The 13,132-nt window shown below is 41.7% G+C and overlaps 1 protein-coding gene across 31 annotated transcripts in view; it reads right to left on the minus strand.

The window, feature by feature from the left end:
* Positions 1–3,954: 3,954 nt before the first annotated feature.
* The window catches only part of NEXN (nexilin F-actin binding protein), a 399,622-nt gene continuing 390,444 nt past the window's right edge, over positions 3,955–13,132 (minus strand). For all 31 annotated transcript variants that reach the window (XM_085602023.1, XM_085602016.1, XM_085602002.1 and 28 more), the window contains 2 exons: positions 8,105–8,465; positions 3,955–7,982 (listed from right to left, as the gene is read on the minus strand). In XM_085602023.1, coding sequence (XP_085458149.1) covers positions 7,969–7,982; positions 8,105–8,465 — 375 coding nt within the window. In that variant the 3' untranslated portion in view covers positions 3,955–7,968. The remainder of the gene's footprint in view (positions 7,983–8,104; positions 8,466–13,132) is intronic.

Below are 13,132 nucleotides of genomic sequence, written 5' to 3' on the forward strand. Positions count from 1 at the left end.
CGGCAACATTTTTGTAAGTTAAACTTATAAAATGTTGTTAGCTGTATGCATTTTATATATCTGTGATCTGTTTCTTGTGGTATTTTGTTGAGAATACCATGTTGTTTTTTTTTAACAATCTTTCTTATTTTCCAGGTCTGTCGTCGACATCCATTGTCCCCACAGTAGTGTTCCGCCTTGTTGTTTTTTATTATTGTTGTTACATTTTGTTTATTAGTTTATTGTTCATATATATGTTAATAAAAAAATAAAGTTTGAAAATAGTTTTTTGTTTATATATTTAAATAAAGTTTGAAAAAAAAATTAATAATGTTTTTGGTTGTTCTCTTAACTGCTGTGTGACTCTTTCTTGTTCTTATTACTGTTATTTGATGGAGTCCACCATGGTGTTAAATTTTGGGGCACTTATCGCTGGAATACTGGTGATATCTGCAGTTTGCACCAACTTCTGGATAGTGTGTTAGATTTATCTCAACTTTACTTCTGTTAAAGTGCTGATAATGAAATGGAGAGTAGCTGTTCCCGTGCAAAAAGACACGAGGTGCACCTTTCCGATTTATTCTAAATACTAAAATCCTGTATTGAATTGCACTGAGGTATTGGCTGCACTTACAGTGTACACACAAAATCTTTTAAGAAATCTCATTGTATTTATATTGATTGGGAATAGTGCGTCAGGTGCTGGATCTTGATGAGATACACTGCTCAGTTCATATATTGTTCTGCGCACGAAAAAAATTGCATCACAACTTCCACACCAATTGCAATGCGAAACAAATTCCGGCGATAAGACACGTTAGCACCAGGGATTTTACACCTGCTTTCTGCTGGTGTTAAGCAGGACAACTACCTGCACCATGAAAGGGAACACAGCCAAGAGCCACACCAGAACACCCACAGGTACCATAGAGTCAATGAGCATGATACAGGGATACCCATGAGGGCCAGAAGACTCATCTCAACAACTCCAGGACCGCCAATGCCCCCCAAACCCACATCTTAGTAAGTGTGTCCCTGTGGTCATTGTCTTAGCATGATAGGCACGAGCCCTGCAACATCACAGTGTGCTGTCACCTCAGCGTTGGCAGTGAGCCTGGATGTGTAGCTACGCACGCATCCTCCTGCATGCACAACTGGCGTGTGCTGGTCTGGGGTTCACAGGTCAGTGCAGGGGTGTGCCTATCCGGCAAGGGGAACGGGGTGTCTCGGACATGTCCGTGTACAGGAAGTGCGGTAAGTGTGTCTCTGTGTTCTAGTGTGGCCTGCTACAAGAGCCGCAGCAGTTGATGTTGTAAACTGGCATGCACCACCTCCAAACGGCACTGTGATGTTGTAGTTGGAATGTAGCAGGACATGCGCAAATAGGCATTACAATGGTGTGCCGTACGAGTGCACGAGGTACAACAGCGCACCGTACAAAAGTGTGGGGGCTCATGGGAGGGAGGTGCAGCCGTTTGGCAACATAAGACACAGTGAACTCGACCATGTGCCACATGCTAGGCATCTCATCCATGATGACCACGGTCGCAGACATCCCACAACACCAACGACTGGTCTTTGTACACATCCTGTATGAATGCTGCGCGGTTTTCACTTCTATGCTCGTTCAGTGGTGTGATGTTGGCGGGTTGTGTGACTTGTGCTGCTTGTTGGTGTGTTTCATTTTGGCCATTGTTAGTCTATATGTGTGTTGTACTTAATTGTGCATGTGTGCCATTCTGCCCATCTCCCTCCCACCCCCCACTACCTGCTTATTCCTCTTCCTAGTGCTGTTGTGTCTATAATTTTGTTGCTGCACAAATAAATACATGTAAAGAATAAATTAGAATAGTTCCTTGATTCTTTTAGGTTTCAAAACTTCTCTATTGGTTTCTTTTTAATTTTCCATATGAACCGTTTTTTTAATATTCAACAACACATAGAAGTCAGAAGTGCAACATATTCTATCAACACACTTTCTAGAACATTCTACAACACGTGCAGGTTAAAAGTTCATCAATTTTTCAAAACTTAACGATATTTTTTTGTAAAATTTTCTTGAATATTTAACGACAGGTGCAGGTTAAAAGTTGACGATTGTTTTAAGTTCGAACAGTGCCTTCCAAATGCTCAGCAGGTGTGGTTGATCTGAGCAAATTTTATCCTTTGATATGTACTCCACGTTGAAACTGCTTTTTCTTAACCAATCACAAAGATGCTTTTCCACAAAACTAATGTGCACCCTACTTTTAAAAAAGAATGCTTTTCATGATATCTTCAGAGATAAGTTATAGATAGGAATTAGCATTTAAAAAACCTTTGAAATTCACTGAAAAAACCATAGGTTTCATGCATGTTACAGTTAGGAATTGGCATTTAAAAAACCTTTGAAATTCACTGAAAAAACCAAAGGTTTCAGGGGCGTTATAGTTAGGAATTGGCATTTAAAAAACCTTAGAAATTCACTGAAAAAACCATAGGGTTCAGGGGCGTTATAGTTAGCTGGACATTTCCCTCGTACAAAACCCTAGAAATTCCCCTGTTATAGTTAGTTCAGCTAACTATAACTCGCGCCCCCGCAATGCACTGCTGATGACGTCACATATTACATCACTCATGACATGGTCAGTGACATCACTGATGACATCACTGATGACATCTCAAATGACATCACTGATGACATCACTGATGACATCATCTATGTGATAAATTAGTACACCTTCTCACACCCTAATATAACTTTTGATACACCAACTCAAAATTTCAGACAGCCATTTTGAAGACCATAGATACTCCAATACCAATAACTACATACCCACTCATTGACTCTTAGGTCTACATGCACCTCCACTCACTCACCTGTACAGTCACTCATACTTACAGTCACTCCGTACAAGACTATCATATGCATTTATACAGATATATAGACACTCACACACTGCCAATCATCCATTGAGGTACTGACACACCTAGTCAGTTGTGCAAATAATTAAACACAGTCCAGTTGACTCACCTATACAGTTAAACACACTCAAGTTCACTTACTCATAAAAATACTAAAACATTTTGACACTCTTATTCAATTACTAGTACAAGCACACACTCATCCATACAGCCAGTCCCGCAATCACACACTCCCACATATAGATAGTTATTTACTCTTATACACATATACACTGTGTTTCACATATGTAGTTACTGTCACATGTACAACTGAGATATACATTCAATCACTAACACACCCTTCCATACAATCACCCAACCACAGAGTTCATCACAGTTGCACTCTTAAAACCATGCACCCATAGAATCACCCACTCACACATCTATGCACAGAGTCACACACACCCCACCCACACATACACTCAGGCACCCATACAGATACTCAGACAACCAATCAATAACCCATAGACACTCATATTGCTATTCACAAAACCATGCAGCCGTTTATACACCAACAGATAGACAGATACAGACATTCACACAGTTTAGTCACTAGTCTGCAGTAAGATACATTTAATGACTCACTTATAGAGTCAGATACGCACCTAAAAAATCATCCATTCACACACTTGTACACCCACTCATTCTTCCACCAGCCTTTCCCTATATATAATAAATATATTAAAACTGTTCAGAAACACATACTCAATGGATGACGTCATCAGTGATGTCATTTGAGATGTCATCAGTGATGTCATTAGTGATGTCACTGACCATGTCATGAGTGATGTAATATGTGACGTCATCAGCAGTGCATTGCGGGGGCGCGAGTTATAGTTAGCTGAACTAACTATAACAGGGGAATTTCTAGGGTTTTGTACGAGGGAAATGTCCAGCTAACTATAACGCCCCTGAAACCTATGGTTTTTTCAGTGAAAATATATATATATATATATATATATATATAGAACATGGGCAGGAGAGTTAATATGGCCTGCAAATGGTAAAATGAGCAATAAAAAAAGAATAATACATCCTTCATTTACAATTTATTAGGTAGCAAGTACATTTTATCAAATAGGCAGAAACACGGAACATTTTGGCTCTTGTACATTATTACTTCAATTTTGCAGTGGAGCATGCCTGGATTAAATATAAGGAGCAGGCACCTTTAAATTTACAATATATGTCTTTCTGATGGATACTTTACTTTCAGATTCCTCACCTTTTAAATATTTCAGGTGTCAGACTGAATCTGGGAACTTTTCAATAGCTCTCCACGCTGCTAGGAGGCACCTCCTTGACTTCAGTGATTGAAACAATGCACAGTGATGTCACTGGAGCCAAAAAGACCAACACCAACATCCTTCTGTCAGTTCTCAAATCTCTCCTGGTGGCCTCCCAGCACATCCTGTTTATAGTGGCAGCACTGGACACTCCATCGAATCTCAGAGAGAACAGGATATTCCGGTGATGAACCCAATGTTTTCAGCCTGGAGCACAAATTCCAGTCCTGATGGTCTTATGCCTATTAGGTCTACTGGCTTCCTGCATTCCTCTAGTCACTTACACGCTGGCACATGAGAGCCCTCCAGGGGTGCCCCTGCAGGCCCAGCAGGCAGTGGTCCAAATATAATGCTGATCTACAGTGTTCTGTGATGATCTTAAGGGACATGCCGGGGGACTAGATGTGGTGCATGAATGGGAACCTGGTACATGGGAGGCCATTCCACCCGCCACCAGCAGTGATTAAAGTGATAATGGATGCTTTCACTCCAGATTGGGGAGCTCATCAGGAAGATATGGAGATCAGGGGATGTTAGTCTCCAGAAGAGCAGATGTTGTATATTGATCTGGTGTAGATGTAGGCGATTCGACAGGCGCTCAAAGCCTTCCCAGCATCCCTTTGTGGCCAGTCCATACAGTTCTTGATGGACAACACAAGAGCAATGTGGTATATTGACAGCAGTGATGAGTAGGGTCATATTTTCTCTGTCAAGAAGCACTATGACACTGGCCATGGAAACAGGAGCATCACATCTGGCTGGTTACCAATATCCTGGCAACAATTACCAATAACTTGGCTGTAGTTCTGAATGCTTGAGTAGGCACCCTGAGCTTTGACGACCAAAAGTGGAGGCTTCATCTAGAAGTGGTCTAATACATCATCAAGCTTTGGGGAACACTTCAAGTAGGTCTCTTTGCCACCCACGACAATGCTCAGTGCCTAATATTCTGTGCCCTCTAACATTTGTTGCAGGGAGCTTTGGGGGATGCGTTTTTCTTAAAGTTAAAGTGTTTGCTTCCCTATGCGTTAACCCCCATACCCTTGATTCCTCGGATACTGAGAAATATTAACCTCGACTGAGCCCAGGTACTTTTAATTGTCCCGAACTCACCAAGAAGGGTGTAGTGTGCACCTTTCCTTGTGCCCCCGCTCCAGTTCCCTCACATGGTAGACCTCTTCCTGAACTCTCAGGGTCAGATACAACACACGAACTTCCAGAACCCCCACCTTGTTTGGTGGAGATTGAGCAGGTTAATCTGAATAATTTTTCTCTCTCATGAAGTGGGGGATGTTATCCGAAGAACCCCAGACACTCCATCAAAAATGTATATTCTTTAGGAGGGGGTTGGTTTGCCAAATGGCGTACAGACAACTCAGTAGATCCTCTTAAGGCCCAAATATTGGACGTATTATGCTTTTTTCCTATTGGCAGCCCAAGAGTGTGTGCAGTAGGCATAGTAAAGGGCTGCATTGTTGGCTTTTCTCTGTCTGCCGGGTCAACCGTTCATCTTCAAATCACCAATAGTCATACGTTTTGGAAGGGCCACAATAACATGTTCCCCCTCCTCATCCAAAATACCACAATGGGGTTTTATTCTTGTTTTGACATTTATAATATGTTCCTTGTTTGAATCTTTAGACAGTTGCCATTTGTGACTCCTCACTATTGAGATGACTTTTCTTGTCATTTAATTTTAGCTATTATGTCTGCAAAGCGTGACATTGAGTTGCAGGTACCTAGCGTTGACCCCCCTTCACTAACTTCTTTCCTGACAAGCTGGTTCTTAGAACCAAGGCTGCTCTCCTGCCCAATGAGGTCTTGCCATTTAATATTGGATATTCCATCACCGTACCTTCATTCTTTCCTCTTTCACTCCCTCCTAAAGAGAGACTTCATAGACTGGATCCCAAGAGAGTGTGCAGTTTTTACATTGACCGTATCAAGGACTTCAGAATTGACGATCAGCTTTTCAGAGGCTATTCAGAAGAGAATGCTGTCAAGGTGGATCATCTTGTGTATTAAGATACAGTACGCCATGGCTCACAAAGAACCCCGCATGGCATCAGCGGTCATTCCACCAGACCAAAATCTTCAACTTCAGCCCTGGCAAAGGTTTTCTTACACACCTTTGCACAGTGTTACAGCTTAGATTCAGAGATGCGGAGGAAAGGTACTCTGCACACTCTGTCATTCATTATTTCTTAATTTAACCACTCCTAAAAACCCACCTCCGGGTTGGGTACTGCTTTGGGAGTCTATTCAAAAAGGTAAAGAATATGCAGGTAGAAATATCCAACAGAAAAAAAATTACTTACCTTCCGTAATGATCTTTGTGGTGGATACTCTATCTACCTCCAGATCACTCACTGCTCATACTCTCTTTCCCGTTTGAAGGCTGGTTTACTAACTTAGATCTCTTAATAAGGCTCCTCTCTGGCGGTTGTACTCCACCTGGTTAAGCTGAAGTCTTTCTCATCATGTTCACTTGTGTGTGTGTAACAAATGGATGGGAAACTGATGTCAGGACGCCAGTGGATGCACTTTATAGCTTTATGGACATCACAGTGGTGGTGTTTCCGGCGCCAAAGTGGAACCAGTGCCCCTAGCCAGTCTGGAGAGCTATTGGATAGTTTCCAGATTCAGTCTGATATCTGTGATATTCAAAAGGTGAGCAATCTGCAGGTAGATATTCATCAGAAAGATTGTTACAGATGGTCAGTGACTTTTCCGTTAATGCATATGGGTCAACAAACACTGTAGAAAATATGCTTACAAAGAAACGATGGTACTTTCCAACAAAAAACGTTTTCATGAGAAAAATACAAAGCCTTTTACATTAAATGTATTCATTGTTGCAGCTGAAAGAAAAGTAAGTTGTAGAAATGGGTTAACCAGTACATTAAAGCAATCAAATTTGGTTGCAAATTTCCTTTAAGTAGATCCATGTACCTAACTTGAAATACATTAAAAAACGTTGAACGGACTTAAAAAAAAAACAGGTTTTTTTTAAAGGTTACACCCCTATAGCCTACAGTTCAAATGAATGTTTTAACTCTGAATCATTATATAAAATAACTTTTTTAACTGAGTACTATACACCAATTAGTAAAGTCATGTGAAAAACCAAATAAGATAACATTGGAAAACCGCCTTTACCTCCAGGAGAATGTTGCAGTTGCAAAGTTTACTGGTGTGACAAAAAATCTTGATTGCTATTCTTTCTTATGATACATTGAGAGCAATGTGCTAACACTGCCTTTAGTGCACTTCTTCCAAGAAGAAGTGACGGTTCTACCACGTTTTGCTACAACTCTACGTCTGTATTACAGGGCAACATGCTAAGACATACATTCCCAACCCTTATACAAAGTACAGTTATATGCTCCCCATGGGACAAAAAAAAAGTTTTTACTTTTCAAAATTCATTTTCTTCATTTCTCTTGTCAAATTTGGAGGGAAAAAAAGCGAATCAATGGAGAACGACTTCAAAGACAGACATGTGAGGAAATTTGACTAATGAAGGCGTTAATTCTTTCAGTACAGTTTGAACATGTATTTTGTGTTAACCTCTGAAGTTCAGTTTAATCAACATTCGATTTCCAATTTTGTGAAGCCTACCAAAACTGCCAAGGACACATAGGAATGGCAAATCAAAACAAGAAAGTTTTTTTTCTTTCCTTTGACTGGGCCCCATCACAGGAATATAGATGGGCTTAGCAAGAAAGCAGAGAAAAGAGAATCCAGCAGAAGCAGAGCATTAGTAGTCGTCAGCTACAAAAGAAAGAGAAAAGGAAAGTATTAGAAGAGCTAATTACAACAGAATTCAATGAAAGGGAGAAGAGGGAATAAACTGGGCTGATGTTTAAAGCACTTATCGCGTCACTGTTGCTTACTTTCTATGGTGAGGATGCAGGAGCTCGCAGCTGTGCCCCTGCTGTTGACTACTTTACACATGTATTCTCCCTCATCTTCTGGAAACGTTTCTGGTAAGTAAAGACAGTATGTTTCTCCTCTTTCAATATATTGGTAATCCTCACAGTCCTGAAGCATTTCTCCTTCAAACCACCATGTGACTTCAGGCTTTGGTTCGCCAATGATTTTGACTGTGAATCTGACTGGCTCGCTGTCCACAACTGACATGTTTTTCAGGGGTCTCTTAAACCAGGGGGCTCCAGACCGAGCGTGGTCTTCTTCATCTTCATAAGTAGAACCGTTGACAATACTGCCCTCCTCTTCTTCGTCTTCTTCTTTTTTCTGTGAATGATAATTATATTGTTGGCAGAACAGTATTTGATCAGATCACAGCTACTGTGCAAGAGTTTAGTTTTTTTTTTAGAAAAGATGAGGATTTTATATTTTCAAACTGGAAGTAATCACAATATTTATTGTAGTAATAATAATAGAGCGATTATTTGCTTTTACTACCAATTGATACTACTAGTAATTATGATGTTATCATTGTTATATAAGAACCGTACTGCACATCATCCAGATGTATGCCATCTTAAATTGTTTGGCTTTCAAATTGTCATACATATGAGTAGGATGGACGAAATGATGGTTGGCTTTCTAAATTTAATTTATCATTCCTTCCAGTGAGTAGTTTATATCGAAAGACAACATACAGTTTATAAAAATGTTTTGGTGTTTTTCAAAAATAGTGCAATAAAAGTAAGCATCATGTATTTATATTTAACAGAACCACGTTCAGAGGGACAAACGAGAAGCAAGAGCTACTGGGCCCAACCATGGGGGCAGAGGGCTTTTACTCCTGATGTCCGGGGGGGCGGCCTACTATGGGTCCTGAGCAACTGGGACCAAGTACCCTTTCAGCAACTGACCCTGTAATAGCGCGAGTCGAGCATTCCATGCTTCTCAGAGGGGAGATAGATACAATGGGTGAACACAGATTCACAACTCAAATATGCGCAGTACCTCTAACAAATGATTGCCCAGTCAAATACTTGCTTTTATGCAAAAAATAAGTATTTATTCTATAAAAATCCCCAAACTTCCAAAGCGCAGCAGATATTGTTGTGTAGTTCCTATAAACCTATATAGGATCTGCACGTTTAGACAACATATACTGTAGGATTGGAGTCAGACTGATTCTGGACACCCCTACCGGATATGTCCGCCTGTATGCCAGCTAGCTCACAGTGCCACTAGAAACTCCTCTTACCAAGGAGAGAATAGTTCTTGGCAGCCATCGAACATGACAATCCTGATCCCTCAGAATCATGGAAACAGTGCCACTTTTCGCTCAGTCACTCGTGCTCACTTCATCTCAAAGAGATACACAGAATAAACGGTGGGAACGCTTTTCAGTAAGCATTTATTGAACCAGCATCATTCTAGAGTAAAATAGGTGTGCAGATATAAATTATTATAAGCACTAACAGAGTAAAAGACTGGTAGATTTCTACCATCGTACTAAAACAATGAATACAGTCAAGTATATAAAATACATGACAGTAAAATGCGTACTCCTACGATGCAACCCTAACTAAATGTACCTAATTGTACCTAGCATGTATGTGGGTGTAAAGCCAGGAATCCCTCTAAGATAAAGTCAACCCCATTACCTGAAGTGAGAGACTGTGGGACCTCTTCTTGGTCTCGAGGTGGACACCCCGCAAAGGATGTCAGACCACTGCAAGCTGGAGTGTCTGCGTGCAGGCATGGAAGTCCTTTTCTCCTCTGACTATCTCAGCAAGAGATGATGTATATATACCCCAAGTGGTACCCCCTGGGGATATACCTTGCTGTGTCATGTCGGACTGGGATGACGGAAGGAATGACCCTTATACATAGTTATTATGCAGGAGATGGTATGCCTGCTGTCCTGCTGTGTTTCCAAGAATCCTCATGCATAATAAATTAGGCTTAAGCTTTTCTGAGAAAACCCCATGTCATCTCTGGACATTACCGTAACTAGCTTAAAGGTCAATACTAAGTACCGTTATGTAGTGTAGGGGGAATATAGGTGAAGGGATAGGTGACTACCTGAGCCTATATTAGGGTACCTATATGGAACATAACAATATAAGACGCCTCAGTCTATTTCGGTTAGATTTTACCAATTGAAGGATGAGTACCAATTTAGCTCCTTTCATCCTTAAATTCTGATGCCAAATAGTAGTGAGATAGGTCTTCACATAAGTAACAAAAGTATAACAACCTGGGAGAATGCGAGGTTACACTGTTTTAGCGATTTCCTTGTTGAAGTGGTGATGAAATCTTGGGATCAGCTAACATCTATGAACGCTGGACTTTCATCCGCATTCGTTTTTCTTTTTTTCAAATTCGTAACTTTATAAGGAAGGCCCAATTCCCCAAAGATGCTTTAGTGAATTTGATAAACGTTAGCTACTATGTGAAGGAGACTAGAGGGGTAGAGAATTGGTACCAGATCTTACAAGAGCAGTTACAAAAAAAGGTTGTGCCGCAAGCACTGCAAAAGATTGCAAATGCTATAGGTTGTAGGCTAGACTTGCAATCATGGGGAGTGTATAATGTTTGGGCACATAAGGCTATAAGGGGAGCCAATTTCCAACTCATGGCTTTTTTTTAAGAAAGTGGCAACTTTATTATACTCCATCTCACCTTCATAAAATGTACTCTACTATATCGGGGACATGTTTTATATATAGTTGTTCTAATGGGGATTGGCTCCATATCTGCTTTACATGCTCGAACCTAATTGAATACTGGAAGCAAATCTTTCATTGGCTTAGCGAAAAACTTCGAATTGTTTTAACCACCAAACCCAAAAGTGTCCTTTTTGGAATTGTGGATACACTGAACTTAACAATTAGACAGCAACAGTATATTTTTATAGCATCTCTAGTTGCCAAGTCATTAAATCTCCAAAAATGGAAAGTGGTAGAGCCTCCAACCTTTTCTCAAAGGCTACTTAAGATGACCCGAGTAGAAGTAAAAGAAAAATTCTATGCGCAAAGAACAGAGGCTATAGTTACATTTTCTCAACTTTGGGGAGGGAAGAAAGGTTAAGTCCATGTCTGTATCTATATTTGATCTATATATTGACATCTATTTTTTTTTATATATGAATGTAATAAGTATTGTGATGAATTATGTGATTTCTATCTTTTTAATTTCTTCTATTTTTACTAACGGCAATAAAAATAATTTTTTTAAAGTATTTATTCTATGGCTACCACCCTGAAGGGAACTACGACATTCACAAACAAGGTCCACAGCCCCCTGAGGTCAAGGGTCAAGTGTTTCTTAGCCGTTTCCATGAGTCCCACTCCTCCCTATCTTTAGAGGAAGTGGTTATTCCCCATTCACTATAGGTAACATTCAGGCAAAGCACCACTAGTCCGAGTCTCAGGAGTCTCACTCCAACTCTTTATAAAAGTCAAAGTGTCCCAGCAGCGAAGCACTATCTGGCAAGCAAGTTCCTCTGGGGCCAACTGGCCTGAAATCAGTCATACCCATCACTTACAGGACCAGAGTCCCTGAATGTGGAGCTGCAGCAGCTATCTCCAGTAGGTTCAGCTCAGTGGATCTCAAGTTCCTCACATGCAGTCATGCAGCTGCAGTGACCGGAGGTTCTTCATGGCTCCACCAAGCTGGGTAAGTTCTTTGGCCCTTCCCACCAGGCAGGGGTGGGGGAGATAATAGTGCAAAAGTCCTGACCCTCAGTCACGGTGCATGCCTGCAGGGGTCATCACGGCTTGCTCTCTCCTCCAGAGACGATCCCAACCAGGTCACACTTCTTACTTGGTCCCGGTGGTCCCCTCTGGCGCACGGCGTCATGTCTCTTCACTGCAAACGAGCTCTGACCCGATCAGCACAGCAAATTTCTTCAAGGCCGCCCCTACTGGCATACTGGGCTGCAGTCCTTTCACCACAAATGGGCTATGACCCATTTGGTACAGCGACAATCACGGCTCACTTCATGGCAGCTGCCCTTTCATGGCATACAAGGGCCGCCGATTTTCTCTGCAGATGGGCAATGAATCAGTCGGTGCACCAGCCATCTCCTCATACCTCACTAAGACAATCTTCTCAACAAGATTCCCCATTGGATCTCGCTCCCTTCAACACTCCCCTCTTCCACACAGAGCACACCTGTCTTGGAAAGAAAGCAGGCGTTGGTGCTCCAGGTTCCAGGGCAGATGGTCTTGGATTAGCTGGCTGATGTTCCTTCGCCCAGCTGGGAGACAAGCAGGTCTTGTCTGTCCTAGTCACAGGCAGAAGCCTTGCAGAGCCTCACCTCCTCACACAGCCCGACTAGCTGCTTGACAGTTGACACATTTTTGGGTCTCAAGCTCCCATTCTTATAGTCCATTTCGAGATACCAATTATGATTTAGAGTCTGTCTTTGAAGTTTCTGTTGAGTGTCTGCTTCCTATTGAGGTGCCCAATTTTCTGCCCTTTCTTCCTCCAGAAAGCAGTTTGTCACAGCAGGAGAGACTCCAAAGCTGATAGCTCCACAACAAAGGTCATGGGAGTGGCTACTAGTTCACACCTGGATCTCAGCCACATTGATATGTGTATCAAAAGGTTAGCCCAGGGCCTCTGACCTAATCTTCATGATTCTCTTATCAACCCCATCTCCTTCTGAGATGTGCAGGCCCCTTCCTTGTGACCTCTTTCTGAATCAAGAGCACCCTTTAAAGTTTACTGAAGCAGTCTGGTTCTCCCTCTCTGCAGTGTGTTCTGCCCAGCAGTGGTTAATTTGTAAAGAAATAAGTGCCGGGGCTCTCGTCAGGAGGCAGTTTGCACCAGCCCATTTCACCTGTTAGCGCTGCCTAAAACAGAACCAATAACTAATCATGGAAGTGAGGAGAGGATGTGGCGTAATGGCCAGAGCTGCCGATTTCAGAGCTGGGGAACCAGGTTCAAGTCTCGGCGTTGGCTCAACATCCTGTGATTGTGGGCACATCACT

This window comes from Triturus cristatus, chromosome 4_2 (genome assembly GCF_964204655.1).
Source record: "Triturus cristatus chromosome 4_2, aTriCri1.1, whole genome shotgun sequence".
Taxonomy (NCBI): Eukaryota; Metazoa; Chordata; class Amphibia; order Caudata; family Salamandridae; genus Triturus; species Triturus cristatus.